General features: G+C 41.6%; 1 protein-coding gene across 5 annotated transcripts in view; it reads right to left on the bottom strand.

The window, feature by feature from the left end:
* Positions 1 to 20,582, bottom strand: part of LOC112618235 (myomegalin) — a 349,895-nt gene that overhangs the window by 211,251 nt on the left and 118,062 nt on the right. For 4 of the 5 annotated variants that reach the window (XM_025375027.1, XM_025375035.1, XM_025375054.1 and 1 more), the window contains one exon: positions 18,236 to 18,353. In XM_025375027.1, the coding sequence (XP_025230812.1) occupies positions 18,236 to 18,353 (118 nt within the window). Of the gene's footprint in view, positions 1 to 319; positions 2,737 to 18,235; positions 18,354 to 20,582 lie in introns of those variants that run through there. The other variant, XM_025375044.1, reaches the window with a different exon arrangement.

The raw sequence follows: 20,582 nt of genomic DNA, 5'->3' as shown, positions 1-20,582 counted from the left end.
TTCTAGTGCCAGAAATGAGATTAAATGTCTTCTTTTTACAGGATAAAAGTGAAGTGGGAATCTTTACCTTTTTGTTTTAAAAGGTATACAATTTTGATAATGGGAAGGCCAACAGATTTTACAAAGACTGTGAAAAGCAAATTATCTGAGTACGAATCACGTTTACTAAATGAGACACAGAAAAGGTGCAGCAAAAATGGGCTCATGACTAATTTTCTCAAGTCTAGAATATTACTAACCTCCACCTAGACCGAAATCATGTGAAGCCAGAGGCCAGCTAGCTATAATCAGAAAGGCACTGTGTAGCCGTTTTGTATACCTGGACCCGGAGCGGCAAATAATCTTCACAGAGATCATCCCACAGCTCCTGCAGGTCTGAAAGCTCCAAGGGGTAACTCACAGGTGTCTTGTAAAGGGGTTTCAAAGACCTGTTAAGGAACCCGGAACTAACTCCATCTGTCATGCTATGGCCAGGCTTGGCTCCAGGTGGGCTGGATTTCACTGGAATCGGAAGCCTGCTCCCTCGAGGGCTCTGGATGGGCTTATAATCAAGACCTTTAATCATGCTAAGAGCTAACTCCAGCTTGTGATTACACCCATGCGGCGGAGCCTGATCATCTGAACAACAGTCACACTTTCCAAGTTCCTTTGCACTTCTCTCAGTCTCCTCATCTTTCTGTTGTGGAGGGCTAGCGTGGACGCTTGCATCCAAAGATTCCACAGAGGAACCCGGCGTCTCTTCCTCCATGCTTTCTCCATCTGGGGGTACCTTTGTGCTTGCTAAGTCGGGTGGCCCAACCTCAGACAACGCTGGTTCTTCAGTGCAAATGCTGGTCGACCACCTGCTAGAAGGGCCACAGGAGATACTTCTGGCCACCTTTCGAGGTACCTTACAAATGGCTTCATAGTCAGAATCAGCAACCCGCAAAGCTGCACAACCACGGCATCTCCTGGGTCGGTTTCCAGGGCCTTCCGAACCATGGCAACTGTGTGGCTCCTGGATCTGATCCTCATTCTCCACCCAGCACTCAAACCCCGAATAGGCGAAGTCCTCCTGGAGCAGTGCAGAGTATCTCGCATCGGGTAAGACGGACATGTCAACCGTCCCATTCCCCGCCTTGACCTCCGGGCCACAGTCATCGTTATTCTTCCGATACATACTGGCAATGCAGAACTTGAGGCGATCCTTCTCCAGTAGCAGCTTTTGCAAGCGCTCAATAGAAAGAGCTTCGATCCGGGCAATAACCGTGTCGAATCGATAGATTCGATCAAGCATGAAAGCACACTTGCTGCAAGCGAACTCGGCTTTGCCATCGCGGGGGACATCCTTGCCCAGGACGTGCGAAAGCAGAACCTGGAGGTTGAGCTTGGACGCTGTGTGGAAGATCCAGCGCCGCTGGTTTCCACACAGCTCTCGGGCACAGATCCTGCAAATCTCCTTCATCTTCCCTCCTAGCGGGTGCCAAGCTTCCTGAGGCGGCGGCGGCGGCGGCTACTGGATGACCACTCAATGGCTCTTCGCCGCGCTCTGTCTCCCGCCTCAGTGGTCTCCAGTCAGCATGGCACAGCCCAGTGGGGTCCCCCCTCTGCAGGGGTGCACCCCTACCCCGTGCGCCGGCTCCGGGTACCACAGCCGTCAGCCCCGCCCCTTGGGCAGGGGGCGGGCGTGGAAACGTCTAAGAGGATGCTGAGTGACAGAGGCGCAGGCCGCGCTCCGACCCTGCCATGTCTCTCCCCAGCTGTCTCTCCCGCCAGCCGCCGCGTCCTCAACGTCCTACCCTTTTAACAGACTGGGCTCCCGGAGCAGCAGCGGCCGGCCGCGCAGACTCAAAGGCTCGGGGATTGAGGATCAGATTTCAAGATGGCGCCAGCGGCTCCACGTCTGCGGCTTCCACAAGGCTCCTCTGGGAGCTGTAGTCCGGTCAGCGGGCTCCCGGCTCTGCGCATGCGGGGTGGCCAGCACGCCCCTCGCCCCCACTCCGGTTGCGCACCTGGCTCACTGGGAGTGCAGAGCAGAAAGCACTACTGGCGCGGACTACAGCCAGCCGTTTTTATCTGCTAAGAGCTCACCTGAAAGGCGCACCAGTGCCCTCAAGGATCCTCCCGCCTCTGCAGGATGTCCCGAGGCTCCTCCTCGCGGGGAGGAGAAGGCCGAATCCCCTCCCCCTGGATCCTCGGACAGTGCCACGTCCTCCGGCTGCCAGCCGGGCAGCGCCGCTAGGTACCGCTGCGCGCCGCCGCCGCCTCCAGCCAGCAGCCGCACCTCTCCCGGCCTCGCCCCGCCTGGGTTCTAAGGCCCTGAGACTGCGAGGCGGGCGGGGGAAGGCTTGGTAACGGAGGGGCGGGTGGGGCGGGGCCGTGCAACCCTTACCTCGACTCTGAACCGGAATGTCCAGAAAAGAGTAGAGGACTGTTTCTTCCTTGATGTGGGTGGGGGAGGGTTAGCACCCTTGGGGGACTTTGCCCTACTTTCGGTAAAAAAGAGCACTGAGCAGTCACCTGAGAAAGCGTCCTGCAAATACAATGTGAATCTGGTTAACCAAGATCTTGAAGATAGTAGAAGGGAAATGTCCTTTTTCAAGGATGCAGCCAGCCGCGAGTAGATTACCGCCACTGAAGTCTCTTTCCCTCAGGTAGAGGTCATTCATTATTTTAGGGCAGCGGAGGGTAGACAAACACTAGCGCAAAAGACGGAGCTCCTTTCGGCAAGAGCTGGAGTGTCTGGGAATGTAGCTCGCGCCAGAAAGGACTGGGAACTTCACTGACTTCGGTGAGAACCCTGTCTTACTCAGCACTGTACAGTGGTAGGTCCTCCACCCTTGGGTCTAAAACTTGGATTGCACACAAAGAGGAGGGAAGCTAGAGCCCTGACTAGGTGGGATGCAGGTACCTCCGGCCATTTTTTTTTTTTTTTTTTTTTTTTTTTTTTGAGTGCAGTGGCGCGATCTCGGCTCACTGCAACCTTCGCCTCCCGGGCTCACGCCATTCTCCTGCCTCAGCCTCCCGAGCAGCTGGGACTACAGGCGCCCGCCACCATGCCCGGCTAATTTTTCATATTTTTTTAGTAGAGACGGGGTTTCACCGTGTTAGCTAGGATGGTCTTGATCTTCTGACCTCGTGATCCGCCCGCCTGGGCCTCCCAAAGTGCTGGGATTACAGGCTTAAGCCACCGCGCCCTCCGGCCATTTTTAATAAAGAATTCTCTTCCTGACTTGAGAGGCATTCAGACACGGAACAAGAGGAACAACCGCAGCAATCACTTGCAGTCCCCTAGAGTAGGCCATTTCTCAGTTCTAATCATGTTAAATTTTTTTTTTTTTTTTTTTTTTTTTTACTAACTTGACCTTGTAAGCTAAGGCCAGCAACGTCTAAGTTTTTCTGAACCTCGTCCCCAGGACAGAGCCCATCCTCCTAAACCTGAAGACATCCAAATGCCATCTATGAGAGTTCATAATAAGCCCCCCAAACTTCATATTGAAGACCAAATGAGATAATTTTGAGGAAATGCTTTAACCATGTTTAGCTAATTAAATAATGGCTATTATTTTAATATGAATTGGAATATTTTAAGTCACTTTAAAACATTATGGGGCTCTGCCTACATAAGATTGTATTGTTCTCTTAATCATCAAAGCAAAATCTTGTAGCTCTATTGTAAGAGAGAAAGACAGTACTTAGAGCTTTGGGCTTAGTAGGCGATATGATTTGAATATATAGCCCCACCAAATCTCATGTTGAATTGTAATCCCCAGTGTTGGAGGTGGGGCCTGGTGGGAGGTGTTTGGGTCAGGGGGGCAGATCCCTTATGGGTTTGTGCTACCCTTACAATAGTGAGTGAGTTTTTCTGAGATCTGGTCATTTAAAAGTGTGTGGTGCCTCCACCGCCCCATCTTGCTCCTGCTCTGGCCACGTGACTTGTTTGCGGCCGGTTCACCTTCCACCATGATTGTAACCTTCCTCAAGCCTCCCCAGAAGCCAAGCAGATACCAGCACCATGCTTCCTATAAAGCCGGCAGAACTGTGAGCCAATTAAACCTCTTTTCTTGATACATTACCTGGTCTCAAGTATTTATAGCAATGCAAGAATGGCCTAATATCATAGGCTGTAGAATTTTGCATATGTAATTTCATCTGCTGTGTGTATTCTGACTCAAAAACCAAGAATATAAAAGCGTTTCCAGTAAAACTACAGCTGCATTTTGCCTGCCTCTAGGTATGTGAGCTTCAAAGTTGGAAGAAATTAAGCAACGTGCTTTGGAATCTATGGTGATCTATAGAAAGGCAAAGAGTTTCTGGACTTACCCTGACTGATGGAAAGACAGACTGCCTGCCAGGACACTACCTTGCCGTACCCAGTCTTAAGTGTAATCCAGATCTCGTTTTTTACTGTCAATGCAAGCCACATTTTCCTATTAGGAAAATGTGAATGAAACAAAGTGCTCTTCAAGAGCAAACCCTGAATTATACTTTGGGTTATTCTCTGTTCCTCAAAAGGATTTTGCATCTAACTGATAGTCTCCAAATTTTAATGACAGTATACAGATAGCTTGGTGTAGTGATACAGGTCAATACAAATGGTGAAAAGGCAATTTGCCATTGAAGAATATGTTTGCTATAAGTAAAGATCAATATACTGAGAAAACTATACATATCTAGACTTCCAAAAACAGATAGGAATAAACCACTCAGCAATCAGAAAATGTGAAGATGGCAGTCTGTTCACTTCCAGAGAAAATAGTTCAAAAATGTATCTCAAAGTCGATATAAGCTGTTGTACTAGAATTAGTCCCTATATGAGCATTTGGTATTATGAAATAAGGTGTTCCCAACGAAAAGATCACTGGTATATAGAAAATAAAAATTTAAAAATAAAACTTAGAAAAATTATGTGATAATAAATTTTGCACTTCTTGGTCCTTATCATTATTATCTTGTGGTCAAGAGTTTGCAGTTGAACTGGTTACCTGTGGTGGGGCTATGCAAGGACATTTACTTTTTATTCTATATACTGTGTATCATTTGAATTTTGGACAATGAATGTTTATTCAGGTATTTTAGATTTTATTTAATTTAGAAAATATTTTATAGTTAAAATAAGGGCTGCCAATTTAACACACTAATAAAGGGTCTAAGTGGTAAAACTTGAACCTAAAATAAGAATTTTTATACTACATATGATGATATATAATGTAAGAAGATAACTTATATAAACAAAAGTTCAAAGGGGATCCACAAGTTATTAGTAATGGTTATGTCTAGAGAGTGGAATTATGGATATTTATTTTCTTTTTTCCTTATTTTCTATAATTTTTTACATTATGTATTACATATTTTACATAACTTACAGTAAGTACTTAACTGCTTTTGTGACAAGAAAAAAATATAATTGTTACTAAGAAAAAAGGTAGATGAAACACATTTTAGTGTATTCATACAATACAGTACTAGCCAGCAATGAAAAAGAATGAACTCAGATACATGCAACATGGATACATCTCAAAAACATCTTAAGTGAAACAAGCCATATGCAAATGAGTACATCCTGTGTGATTCCATTTATTTGAAGTCTGACAACAGGTCTACGGCCGTACTACCCTGAATGTATCTGATCTCATCTGAAGTCTAAGCAACAGACTATAGAAAAAACAGATCTATAGTGATATAAGTCAGGAAGTGGTTGAACGGGGAGAGACAGGGTGAGAAGTGATTGAAAAGGGGCACAAAGAAATCTTCTGAGGTGATGAAGCTGTTCTGTATCTAGTTTTGGATGAAGATAACATAGGTGTGTAGAGTTGTTGAAGCTCATTGAATGGGGCACTTAGATCTGTAGATTGTATACATATTAGTATATTTCAGTTAAAAAGATTAAAAGGAGTAAATAAGTTAAAACTATGTATTGCCCCAAAAATTTTAATTTGAGGGATTTCTTTGGTAGAAAGTCACCCCACTTTAAGAACAGTTTTGAAAATTAGGAAAATACTATAAAATATAGCCCAGAAGAAATTCTGTAAAAGACCCAATTGCAAATTAAAAACTTAAGCCTATCCATATGAGCTTTTTTTTTTTTTTTTTTTTTTTGAGACGGAGCCTCACTCTGTCATCCAGGCTGGAGTGCAGTGGCGCAATCTCGGCTTACTGCAACCTCTGCCTCCCGGGTTCCACTGCGCCCCACCTTAGGATAATATTTTATATGCATGTGTGCACCAAACACTTATGATTGAAGCAAGGCATGTTGTTAAGGTGAGACTTAGGGCTTCTGTAATGATTTAGTATAAAATTATTACTTTTAAAACTTAGTGAAGGCACATAAAAAATTTGAGAATAAGCTTCATATTGTGATTAAACAAATTATTAATTTTATATATCAACAGTTCACCCTGAACATTGATGGATAAATACATTTATAAGCACTTCTTTGCTTTATGGCCTAGGTTAAGTCACTTATATCTGGCTTTTAATTTCCTAATCTACAATGAAATATGTTGAATTTAAACGGCAGTTTTCAAACTTAAGCATGCATCAGAATCACCTGGAGGGCTTGTTAACATAAATTATTGGGACCTACCCCCTTGAGTTCCTGACACAATAAGGTCTGCGGTGGGGCTCAAGAATTTGCATTCCTGACAAGTTCCCGGATCATGTTGATGCTGCTATCTGGGAACCACACTTGGAAAACCACTGAAGGAGAACTATCCTAAGCTGTATGAGACAAAAGATCAGAACTTCTGCAGATAGAAAAGCACATCAATGAAGAACTACTTACAAAATCTATGTTGAATTTAGAGAACTGTATCCGCATTTGGAACAAGATTTATAAATATTACTGTGGTGTGGGGTCTTTCGCACTATCTCTGTTTTGACCTCTAAATGTTGTAGTCACCATAGTCACTTTTGCACCCCCTGTGTGGCAACTGGGTGGTAGTGTTCTAAGACCTACTTCTGGGCTGAGAGGGAGTTTCCAAAAGAATTGGAGAGGTGGAAAATCCCCATGTCCCAAACCAGTTGTATTAGGTTTCACTGCCCTATTTATGACATTGGAAATAACTATTCTAATTACTAAAAAACTGTGCACCAAAAGAAAAACATGATTCTGGTAGAGAAACTAAGGCAGATGAGAAAATGCAAGAATGTCAAAGTAAAGCCAGTTAGGCTTTGTGGTAACACACAGGCAGGTGCGTGATTTCCCTGTGCTCTTTGAAAACCTTTAAGAAGTCAGAAACAATCATGCTTTCCATTAATTAACAACACAGTATTTTGAAATGCTTGTTTTAAAGACAGGAGATTTCCAGTTCATCTGCAGATTACAGTAGTATGCTTCTCAGCAAAATCCATCTAATAGTAAACATTAGAGTCTTTCAGGTTATTAAATACCCATAGGTTGTTAAGTAAATTTTAAAGTATTTGTTAATCAATGAGCAAGAATGCAAACATACCTTTTTTTCTCTTTTCAGTGAGCTTTCAGTTTAGTTAAAAGGGAGAAAAGGTGCACGCTACAGTTAGAACAATTGACTGGTAAACTAAATGGTACTCAGTTCAATTTAGTGTGAGTACAGAAAAAGTTGAGGTTAGTATGGGCTGGTATAGTTGAAGGGACAAGAGTGGCACTTGAGATGGGTGTTAGGATGAAGGAGGCCAAGGAAGGGACTCCAGCAAAATAAAATAGCTTCATTAAAAGCCACGGAACTTGGGTTAAACGCAGTGCTAGCCTGTAGGTAAAGGGAGATGTTGGGGATTTTTGAATGACCAGGTTCATCCACACACACATCTAATCCTCTATAGTTGTTCATTCAAAGAACATGTATCAAAAGCCAACTGTAAGCCAGACACTATGCTATGGAGTGCCTCGGCAACTAGAATTTGGTTAATGTTTTGACAAAGGCAAAAGAACTTGGACTTAATGTTATGGACTTAAGCAGAGAATGACATGATGAAAACCTTTTTTTAGGAAGATTACCCAGGCAACAGGATGGATTACACTTTCAAGGAGAACTTTGGGATGGCTACAGGAAGATCTGCTAAAAAGACCCTACAGTTATTCATGTGTGAGGTAATAAAAGTCTGGCATAGAAATGGAAAGAAAGTGGTAAATATGAGAATCACCTTGAACAAATGAACAGCAGGACTTGATGGTGTATATGCAGAGAGGACAAAAGAAAAGAAAGGGTTTAAGATGGAGATAATGGTTTGGAGTCTGGAAGACTGGTAGAAAGTAGCATAAATAAACAAATGTAGGAGTTGGAGCATCTGTTTGCAAAAAAATAACACTTATTTGGGACATGCTGAGGTGACTGAGACAACTAAGTGGAATACTAAGTGGAGCAGTTGCACAGTCAAAGCACAGGTGGGAGGGGGAAGTTTCAAGAATGATAGGGATGGTTAACATTGTCAAAATCTACAGAGAAATTAACAGGACAGGTAAGGTGAGGCATAACATTTCCTAATATGACTGGGTGCAATGGGTAGACTTGTAAACCAAGTGGATTTGAAAACATCAGAGTAGACATTTACTTCCCAGAATCCTTCCCTGTCAAGCCAAAAGCTAACTTCTTTTCTATCCTTTTTCTGAACATCTCTAGCATGTGTATCTTGCTTCACATTTTCACTGCACTTTCCATTTCAGGTTCTTGAAACCTGATACCTGAATTGTATCACACAGCCTTAGAAGCTTACCACTGTAATTATCGTGCACGTTATTTGCAGAACATTCACAGTAAAGATCCATCATTGTGCACTACCTGTAGGTTGACATTTCGTTATCTCTACAAAAAGATCCTAACCTACTTCCCTTCCAGCTTCATCTCGTACTTCTTCCCTAGGCAGATGGTGAGAGGGTAAATGTTTGGATATAAATTTGTTTTTTTACCTGTGTAATGTATCTCTGCCTCCCTCTTTTCTTTTTTTTCTTTCTTTTTTTTTTTTTTTTTTGTGAGACGGAGTTTCACTCTTGTTGCCCAGGCTGGAGTACAATGGCGCGATCTCGACTCACCGCAACCTCCACCTCCCGGGTTTAAGCGATTCTTCTGCCTCAGCCTTCCTGAGTAGCTGGGATTACAGGCATGCACCACCACACCCAGTTAATTTTGTATTTTTAGTAGAGACAGGGTTTCTCCATGTTGGTCAGGCTGGTCTTGAACTCCAGACCTCAGGTGATCTGCCCACCTCAGCCTCCCAAAGTGCTGGGATTACAGGCGTGAGCCACCGCGCCTGGCCCTCTCCTTCCCTCTTTTCTAATCTGATGATCAAGCCCTTAGCATTTCCTTGACTCTGGAATTTTTGCAGAGCAAAGAGCAGAGGATGTTTGAAGCCAAGTGCATTTCTAGACTTCTATGAAATTTTAAGCCCGTTGAGAAGATTGAGCCAGATGTCCCATTGGTGAAGAGAGGAGAGAGAAAAGTTTTTGAAGTCAACGAAGAGGAGAGAGTGACATTTCACCCAGATGGAAAGAGACTGGAGGTCAAAGAGTAACAAGTACCCACCTCCATTCCATATCAGTGCCCTGGAGAAGCAGCAGGACCTCAGAGAGGGAAGTAATGGGGTGACTTGGAAAGGCTGCACTTTTCAGCAGGGGATTCTGGCTCCATAAAAGGTTCAATATAACAAGCCTCTAGGGTTGGCAAAACCCTGCTTACTGAGGCAGGGATGCTTTAGTGGGAGATCGATGATCAGAGTAGTCTCCTTGGTGCTTTGGCACCTGGTGAAACCTACGGACCTATAACTAGCTGAGAAAGTAGGGATAGGAGGAAATACCAAATGCATGAAATTGGATTTCTCACCATCCTGACTCAGACAGGGACTTTAAATTGATGACTGCCTTAGATTTATGAACTAAGAGTCATACACTGTGTACCTTTTGTTCATTGGTGCTCAGTCCTAGACCCTTTTCACCTCTCTGTTCTCTTCTGGTGTCATCTCATCCTTTCCCATCTTTATACTGGTGGCTTCCAATTTATATTTTTATTGTAGAATTCTCCTCTGAGTGCCACTCTCAAATACCGGGTTACCTATTTGATATCTGCATGTGGATGTGTCATAGACATCTCAAAATTACCGTAGGAAAGACTGATCTCCTGATTGTTGTCTTCCCCTTGTTTAAAGTGCCTCCCTTTCCTCCTAGTACTTTATATGAGGAGTCAGAAAACTATGGACTGTGGACCAAATCCAGCTCCTACCTGTTTTTGCAGATAGAGTTTTGTTGGAACACAGCCATGTTCATTCGTATGTGTTGTGTATGGCTGTTTTTATGCAACAATGGCAGAAACTTTACAGCCTGCACAGCTTATTTACTATCTGGCCCTATACAGAAAAAGTCTACCAATCCCTGCTCTTTGCTTTCTTCAATGTACTTATCACAATTTGAAGTTATGTATTTGTTTGATTATTTGGTTATTTGTCTCTTTCATTAGAACGTAATTCTCTAGTACCTAACAGCACCATTGCCTAGTCATGGAAAGCACTCAATAGTCATTGACTAGAATGTATGAATGAGAAAATGAACTATTATATACTAAGATTTTATTTTGGTTTTTTGCCTTAGCACAAAATTTTCATCCTTCCTTCCCCTCTAATGACTTCATATCTTTTTTGTTGTTGTTGTTGTTTTGTTTCGAGATGGAGTCTTGCTCTGTTGCCCAGGCTGGAGTACAGTGGCACTATCTTGGCTCACTACAACCTCCACCTCCCAGGTTCAAGCAATTCTCCTGCCTCAGCCTCCCGAGTAGCTGGGATTACAGGCACGCATCACCACACCTGGCTAATATTTGTATTCTTAGTAGAGGCAGGGTTTCACCATGTTGGCCAGGCTGGTCTCAAACTCTTGACCTCATGATCCACCCACCTCGACCTCCCAAAGTGCTGGGATTACAGGTGTGAGCCACTATGCCTGGCCCTAATGACTTCATATCTTAAGTAATAGAGTTCCAAAAAATGAGTCCCCTCAAATTCTTTGCCCTCTACTCTATCCTCCTTTCAGATTAATCTTTCTAAAGCAGAGCTCAGATATCACTCTCCTTCAAAGAAACCTGGAGACCCAATGACTTGCCCATTAATCATAAACCTCTTTACCTGCCTCTTAAAGTTCTCTGAATCTGGCTCCACTCCATTTTTCTGTCCCCCTATATTCTATTCCTGCTACTATTTCTCTACCCTGAACTTCCCTACCTCTATACTTCATACACTTGGAATATTCTATCACTACCACCTCCACCTGTCACAATCCTGTCCACCCGTCAAGTATTTCCTTCAAGCTGCCTTTCTAAGTACCACCAAAAGACATCTTTGTCTTCTTCCATCTTCCAAAATACTTTTTGTACATACAGTAATTTGTATGTCATTTCTCCATCCTGCCTTCTCCCCATTAACTGGTAAGCTACTTAAGAAAAGGAACCACAGCTTTCTCATCTTGGTATCTGCTATGGTTTGAATGTTTGTATTCCCCTCCAAATTCATATGTTGAAATCCTAACCCCCAGCATAATGGTATTAGGAGGTGGGGGCTTTGGGAGAAATTAGTGTCCTTATAAAAAAGAGACCTCAGAGAGTTAGCTAGTCCCTTCCACCATGTGAAGACACAACAGGAAATCCATAAACCAGAAAGTGGGCCCTCACCAGACACTGAAAATGCCAGTGCCCTGATCTTGGACTTCCCAGCCTCCAGAACTGTGAGAAATGAATTTCTATTGTTTATAAGCCACTCGGTCTGTGGTATTTTGTTATAGCAGCCTGAGTGGACTAAGACTGCTTCTGAAGTATTTGGAACAGTATCTTTCTAGATCTCAATAAATAATCATTGAATGAATGAATAAAGCAATGCCTTTCATTTTCATCTCTACTTAGTAAAATCCTACTCATTCCTCAGAGACCAAAATCTTTGCTTCTGAACCCCGTCCATGATGATTTTTCCTTTCTGTACTGCCTTGTATTTTTTTCATCAGTGACTTTCTCCTATTGTAATCTCTAGAAGGCAGAGACTAAAGCCTATACATTTTTGTGTTCTTCTTCCTTCACCTAACAGTACGTCGTGCATTACAAGTGCTCAATAAATATTTTTCATTAAGTTGTAAAGCAGCTGCCTATTTTTCCACTTCCTTTGCTGCTCAAAAGGATTAGAGCAATGATTGTTTTAGCTGATAAGGCCTGCTTCGGAGACACATTATTAATGAAGGTTGTCTGGGAGACAATAATGTTGAACGGAGATTTGTAAATGAGTCTCCAGCTTCAACATTCATCAGCGAAAGAAGGCGATACTGAAAAGCTACTCTAAAAAAATCTCCTTATATGAAGTTGTCCAGAGCTGCCTGAGCTACTAATCCCTGCAAGGTTTTCAGTCTCTGCCTTGAGCATTTAGAGCACATTCTTGCCTTAACCTCCAAGCAGATCTCTCCATGGTAACACAGGAATGTTTGCTATTTTAGGAAATATGCCTCACTGCATGCAGTAATATTTACATTAAGTTCCAAACAAGGCATAAATGCAACAGCTTGACTGTGCTAATTTGTGTGAGTGGGAAGGTCTCACTTACTTAATGTGGGCCTCTCCCTAATTGTATTATCCTGTTTCATTTTATAAGCCAACCACAGTGAGATTACATGTTAATAAATTTTGCTTATCTTATACTGAAGGAGAAATGCAGCGAGAGAGAAAAAAGGCAACAAACAAAACAAGAATTCCTCCAGACCTCCCTTTGCAAGGGCATCATTTTTTCTGCCTTCACACCCTCCAGGTCTGGTTTCATTTAAAACCTTCATTGAGATGAAGCTTCTAACATTCTGTAGAAGGAAATAATATCAATAACTGAAACAATTGCTAGCTTTTCTCTGCAATTTTGTAGATACCTTTACTGAGGAAGAGAAAAATGCTTTGTAAACTTTATTAGATTTTCTGACTCCCTAGTGAAAAAGATGTGGACAAGATGTCACAGCCTCACATCAAAAAGCTCCTCCACACTCTGATCACACATACTATTGATCTGAATGGACATCAAAAAGGATTGGAAGGAAATATGGAATGATGTCAATCAATGGCATGTCTAGTTAGTGGTACTTTTTTTGTTTTGTGAGAATTATAGATGTTCATAAATATTGTACAAGTGCACTCCCACTAAAGTGAATGTTGTAGAATGTTTTGGTAGAATGGAAAAGGAAAACAGCTAAAAAGACTGTAAGATCAATTAAATAATCTTTATCAAAAGTGTCTGTCTTATTTGAGGGAATGAAGACTCTGAATGAACTTCCTGTACTCAGATATTATAATGAGTATATTATACTCATTATACTCCAGACTTTCATACTGGGAACACGTGAGAAATAGTTATCTATGGGATGTGGGGTCAATGAGTGTTCTTCACCTGGACAATTCAGACCTAGAAGTGCAAGATCTGTGAGCTCTTCTTTCTTCTAGGGCCCAGCTGTTTGTGGTATTCTCAGTTGTGAAGTGTAGGTGGAATTAAAGGACATGAATAAGTCTTTAGAACTCAAGCTCCTCCATCCTCCTGCTGAATCAGTGAGGGATTCCAGGGATGGCTTCACTGGAGTTGAGGAGATTCTTTAGCCTCTGAAGAATAGGCCCAGAGCTTAGAAATTGAACTTTTGGGCCGGGCGCGGTGGCTCAAGCCTGTAATCCCAGCACTTTGGGAGGCCGAGGCGGGTGGATCACGAGGTCAGGAGATCGAGACCATCCTGGCTAACATGGTGAAACCCCGTCTCTACTAAAAATACAAAAAAACTAGCCGGGCGTGGTGGCGGGCGCCTGTAGTCCCAGCTACTCGGAGGCTGAGGCAGGAGAATGGCGTGAACCTGGGAGGCGGAGCTTGCAGTGAGCCGAGATCGCGCCACTGCACTCCAGCCTGGGTGACACAGCGCGAGACTCCGTCTCAAAAAAAAAAAAAAAAAAAAAAAAAAAAGAAATTGAACTTTTGCCTTCCACATTGTAAGGGTCTTTCTTCTGTGGTGACAGTTGGCATGGCAGACAAGGTTTGAGTAGAATACAGTGGAACTCTAACTGTTACAGTGGAAGTATACTGTTAGCAGACAAGGATAACACCCACAACATAGGCTCCAAGAGTCACAAATACCAAGGTTCATCATACATTACCTGTGCAGAGGGGAGAGACAAAGTGCTTTGTAATTGGTTTTATAATATTCTTTCCCCCAACCAATTCAAAGAACAGACTTGACAAAGCAGTTCATAGCTGTGTCAGATTATGATTTGCTCTCTCAACAGGTGACATCAATTATCTGCTCTTCAAACAATCCTCAGTCTCCACGACAACTAGGATTGCCTTTCTAAATGCAAATCATATGCTTTTATTCCCCTTGCTTTTTTTTTTTCTGGTGCCTACAGCATGAAGCCCTTAGCTCAACATTTATGGTACTTTCCAGCTATGTATTTTATAATTCTCCAATACTTATTTTTGGTAACATCGATTACTCCCAATTCCAATTCCTTAGTTGTGTTCCACATCACTGTATATATTGCTCCATTTCCTATTTTCTACCTGGTGTATCCAGTCTTTAAGGCCCAACAGAAGGGTGACCTCCAGGTGAGTTCCTCCTTGGAGTTAATCCCTTTCAGCTGTGGGTTCCTTTAGCACCATGCGTGTATTTCCATCTCCTCATTTATCACACTGTATTTTAGTTCTTTGTTTACATACCAATCTTTCATCGGACTATAAACCTTTGGAAGGCTAGGACTCCCTATAGTAGTGATACTCACTGAGCAACTGTCTCATCTCCTAGAGAGCATTTTGAAAATTTATGGGGGTGTTTCTTGTTTTTGATGTTGTCACAATGATAAGTGAGGCAAGGGATGTTACAGGACAAAGTATTGTCCCAATTCCAAATGACTTTTGGAATTTGAATGTTCCATTGGTTGATGATAAAACTGTTTACAATCATCTGAACCTAGAACTTAATTCTTCTGTATATAGGAGCACGATGTTAATTTACACTAAATTTTTCCATGAATTAAACTACTGTGTAAATTGAGGGAAGACACTACTAGTCCTTGGGCCCAATTTTTTTTTTTCCCGTAAGACGTAGACCCAAAGGGAGAAACAAGGAAATATGCTGTGGGAGGCTTTCTATTCTCCACACTTGAGAGGACCAACTGTCAGAGGCCTCCTGTGGCAGAGGTTTCCAACCTGGGTATTCCAGCACAGTGTACCTCAGCATGGTCCACCATTGTGCAAAGATGCTGATCCCCTCACCTCTCAGGGTGGCGCATGGGTCCTGAGGGGGCCATGAGCAATTGCCTCAAACCGTGAGCAGCCATGGTCACTTATTTCAGAATACCATAGATGTACACATTTCCTATGAAAATGAATTTTCTATGAAAAAGGGTAGGAAACACTGTCTTATAGAACAAACAGCACAATGTATCAGGTTTCTAAATGTACAACGTGTTGGGTAATAACAATAACAATAAATTTTTATTAGGCAATGTTAAAAAAGCATATCAATTTAGTACAGTTTATGTGATTTGATGCATTTCTTCTGCCCAATGGTCATGCAATATTATCCCCTGGATGCTGTACTTATTCTTGTTCTAAGCATCCTTTTAGAATAGAATATAAATTATTTAGTCTCTTTGAAATTATAACTTTTTGGTTCTTTAAGTCTTCTGAAAACTGGTACCAAACCAATTCCTTAATTAGCATTGAAAATACTGAACTAAATATATTGATTTCAGTGCTTACCAAAGATGATGAAAATGCGTATATGTACAAAATATTTTAGTATTTATGTGCCTGTAAATAAAAAAGGAGCAATAAAAGTGATTTCATTTCAGAAGGTGAACATTTTGAAAGAAATAATACTTGTGTAAATTCTGAACTAAAATAGAATAAAATAAAATTCTGAAATAAGATAAAAATAGAATGTTAGCATTATAGGAAACTATAGAGATTAGTTGAGGTAATCTTCCCATTTTATGTATATGGAAGCTGAGAAATGACATATTCATAGTCATACAGCTAACAAATAATCAGGATGGAAATTCAATTCTTATTCTCAGTTGAGCTTTTTTAAATTAAATGTATTATGAAATATTTTCAGCCAGGCATGGTGGCTCATGCCTGTAATCCCAGCACTTTGGGAGGCCAAGATGGACGGATCGCAAGGTCAGGAGATCGAGACCAACCTGGCTAACACAGTGAAACCCCGTCGCTACTAAAAATAACAAAAAATCAGCCGGGCATGGTGGTGGGTGCCTGTAGTCCCAGCTACTTGGGAGGCTAAGGCAGGAGAATGGCGTGAACCTGGGAGGCAGAGTTTGCAGTGAACCGAGATCGCACCACTGCACTCCAGCCTGGGCAACAGAGCGAGACTCTGTCTCAAAAAAAAAAAAAAAAAGACGAAATATTTTAAAGAGTCCCTTAAGAAAATTTCCATATATTTCAACATGTATCTTGCAAAAAGCCTATGAACTTCAATTTGTATTGATACTTGTAAAATTATGTGCACACACATCATTTCTTGAGTTTGTTAACCAGAGCTTTCCAACCAAAATGAAGCTGCAGTCTAAGAAGTTTGTAATTGTGGCCAAGATAGTGATTTTTTTTCTGCCCTCATAGTGGCCTAAGCACCCAAATTGGCCACCTCCAAGTAAGAAGCTTCATCCATTTACGTCCATACCTTACAAATATTACCATTTGCTATATGTGCCATGAAATGGAAAGGTTAGGAAGCAATGGTTTAAACTAATTCCTATCATTGCTCTTTTATCTTGACCCCAACCTTTCCATATGTGAACCAATAAAGTAAACCACCCACATTTTGTCTTATCAGTAGTCTAAGACCAGTGCAAGAATATAAGGATACCAGGTAATTGCTTATGTTGTTTGGGTGCAGGTATATTCTAAAGTTCTTTTAGAAAATATCGTTTTAATAAATTAAAAGTTGAATGAAGGAGAGGAGTTCCCTTTGAGGTAACTTCCCAGAAAATCAATGCAATTAATTTTACCACAGTGAGTTCTTTTTTTCAATATTAAAACCACATTATGGCCAGGTGCGGTGGCTCACGCCTGTAATCCCAGCACTTTGGGAGGCCAAGGCGGGCAGATCACCTGGGGTCAGGAGTGCAAGACCAGCCTGGCCAGCATGGTGAAAACCCATCTCTACTAAAAATACAAATATTAGCTGAGTGTGGTAGCATGCGCCTGTAATCCCAGCTACTCAGGAGGCTGAGGCAGAAGAACCTCTTGAACCTGGGAGGCAGAGGTTGCAGGGAGCCGAGATTACGCCACTGCACTCCAGCCTGGGCAACAGAGTGAGACTCCGTCTCAAAAAAAAAAAAAAAAAAAAAAAAAAAAAAATTTGGAGGCAAATTTCTATTTTTGTCTGATAAAATTGTACAGAAATAGTAATCACCATTTCATCTAGTACCCAGCACATTTTCAAGGATCTGCAAGGTTCACACTCTAATATATACAAACAGAGAATATGCCTAGCTCATAGATGATTAGTAACTGTTTATTTGAACCCATAGTTTGTACACTTCAGCACAGTATTTTACAACTTAACCCTGAAAAAAAACCCTAAAACATTGTATGTTCTATATAATTATAAATCACTTGATGCGGCTGGCAAATTCTAAGGTAGTCCCTATAATTCTCACCCACTGGCCATCACATCTTTGTATAATCCTCACCCCTTGAAGATGGGCAAAACCTGTAACTTCTAACCACTATGGTAAAGGTGATGGGATGTCACTGCATAGTTATGCCATGTTATATGGAAAAAGTAAAGAGGTCGTATAGATGTAATTAAGGCTTCTAATCAGTTGATTTTAAGTTAATGAAAAGGGAGACTATGCTGGTGGGCCTGACCTAATGAACCCCTTAAAAGAGGGTCTAGAAGTGAGAAAAGTAACAGACTCTTTCTGCTGCTGGCTATGAAGAAGGAAGCTGCCATAACCTCTACAGCCACACAGCAGTAAATCCTTCCAACAGCCTGAAGGAGCTTAGAAGTGGATCCTCCCCTAGGTGTGCCTCCAGATGAGAAAAGAGCCCAGTCTACACCTTGATTTCACACTTCTGAGACTCCAAACAGAGATCCCAGCTAAGCCATATCTGGACTCTTGACTCACAGAAACTGTGAGATAACAAAAATAAGGTATTTTAAACTGCTAAGTTTGCAGTAATCTGTTACAAAGCAATAGATAACAAATACACGTAGATATTAAAAAGTAGGGCTTATGAAAGCATGACGCAAGTGCCTCTGGATGTACTGACCAAGCCTTACCTGCATTTCCATGCTAGCTGGCTCCTCCAACAGATGTAGCAGTTGTTGTTTCTCCCGAGATAGCTGTTCTACAAGCCTCTCCTGGGCAGCCAGGCTCTGATTCAGTTCTTCGATCCTCCTGAAGCAAAGGAAAAGTAAGGACAATAATTATGATCATGATACTATTATTACCTTATTTTTTCACCTCATTCCAAAGATAGCATGGTCTAGCACAGCAGGTTTTTACCCTTTTGGATCATTGAACATTTTGATACATTTCTTTAGAAACCCATGTATTTTCTGCCCAGCCCCCAAATACATACACAAACAACTTTTTGCTTACATTTTCACCAGGTTCATGGACTTCCTGAAGTTTATTCATAGATCTTTAGACCGTAGGTATTTAACTCTTGGAATAAGGGCCTAGAATTTTTTGGTGGTGGTGGTAGTGGCTGTTCCATTCAAGAAATGGTTTTTGGATAACTATTTTGTGTACTCAATGCACTCTACCAAGTACTGGAAATATGAAGTTGGAAAAGAAACAATCTCTCTTTTGCAAAAATTTAAATTCCACCGGCACATGTTTGCTAGTGATTTGGAGAGTGAGAAGACACACAGCTACAGTCATGTACCATATCCTGTTTCTGTCAACAGTATGTCATCATACTGCATATATCCTATCACCTAGTAAAGTCCTAGCTGCAGTAACATCATAGTGCAATGTATTTCCCACTGTTTGTGGTGTTGTTGGTGTAAGCAAACCTACTGCACTGGCAGTTGTATAAAAACATAAGTATAGTATGTAATACTTGATAATAAATGTTACTGGTTTATGTATTTACTATACTTTTATTGTTGTTTTAGAGCGTACTCTTTCTACTTATTAAACAACATAACTGTAAAGTAGCCTCAGTCAGGTCCTTCAGGAGCTATTCCAGAAGAAGGTGTTGTTATCATAGGAGATGACAGCTCCATGTGTGTTATTGTCCCTGAAGATCTTCCAGGAGACAAGATGTAAAGGTGGAAGACAGTGGTGATGATCCTGACACTGTGTAGACCTAGGCTTATGTGTATGTTTGTGTCTTAGTTTTTAACAAAAAAGTTTAAAAAGTAAAAAAAAAAAAAATTAAAAATTTAAAAACAGAATAAACCTTTTCTAGAATAAGGATATAAGGAAAATATTTTTGTATGACTATAAAATGTGTTTCAGGCCTTCATGTTCATTCACTTCACTACTCACTCACTCACCCAGAGCATGTTCCAGTCCTGCAAGTTCCATTTATGGTCAGTGCCCTAAACAGGTGTACTATTTGTTATGTTTTATACAGTATTTTTACTGTATCTTTTCCATGTTTAGATGCACAAATGGTTACCATTGTGTTACAATTGCTGATGGTATTCAGTACAGTAATATGCTGTACGGGTTTGTAGCCCAGAAGCCATAGGCTATACCATATAGCCTAGGTGTGCAGTAGCCTATCCCATCAAGGTTTGTGTAAGTATGCTCTGTGATGGCCACACAATGAAGAATGAAATTGCCTAAAGATACATTTCTCAGAACATATCCCTGTAGTTTGTGATGTGTGACTGTACCTAAGCAAATAATAGTAATAGAATATAATAAATGCTACCAGAATGGAGGCACCATATAGTACATTGAGTGCTGCCATAGAGCTATAGGAAGAAAAATAAAGAAATGATTCATTTGACTTGAAGGAGTATAGTGATGCCCAGGAGAAGAGATTTTAAAGATTGAGTGGTTTCAGAGTAAACAGAAAACCTACAGAATGGGAGAAAATATTTGAAAACTATGCCATGGACAAAGGTCCAATATCCAGCATCTATAAGAAATGTAAACAAATATACAAGAGAAAAACAACCCCATTAAAAAATTGGCAAAGGACATAAACAGACACTTCAAAAGACATACCTGCAGCCAACAAGCATACGATAAAAACCTCAATAACACTGATCACTAAAGAAATGCAATCAAAACCACCATGTGATACCGTCTCACACCAGTCAGAATGACTATGGTTAAAACGTCAAAAAATAGGCCGGGCACGGTGGCTCAAGCCTGTAATCCCAGCACTTTGGGAGGCCGAGACGGGCGGATCACGAGGTCAGGAGATCGAGACCATCCTGGCTAACCCGGTGAAACCCCGTCTCTACTAAAAAATACAAAAAACTAGCCGGGCGAGGTGGCGGGCGCCTGTAGTCACAGCTACTCGGGAGGCTGAGGCAGGAGAATGGCGTAAACCCGGGACGCGGAGCTTGCAGCTGAGATCCGGCCACTGCACTCTAGCCTGAGCGACAGAGCAAGACTCCGTCTCAAAAAAAAAAAAAAAAAAAAAAAAAAAAAAAAAAA

This window comes from Theropithecus gelada, chromosome 1, assembly GCF_003255815.1.
Source record: "Theropithecus gelada isolate Dixy chromosome 1, Tgel_1.0, whole genome shotgun sequence".
In the NCBI taxonomy this organism is placed as follows: Eukaryota; Metazoa; Chordata; class Mammalia; order Primates; family Cercopithecidae; genus Theropithecus; species Theropithecus gelada.
The sequence above is the reverse complement of the archived record's forward strand: the minus strand, read 5'-3'. Positions and strand labels throughout refer to the sequence as shown.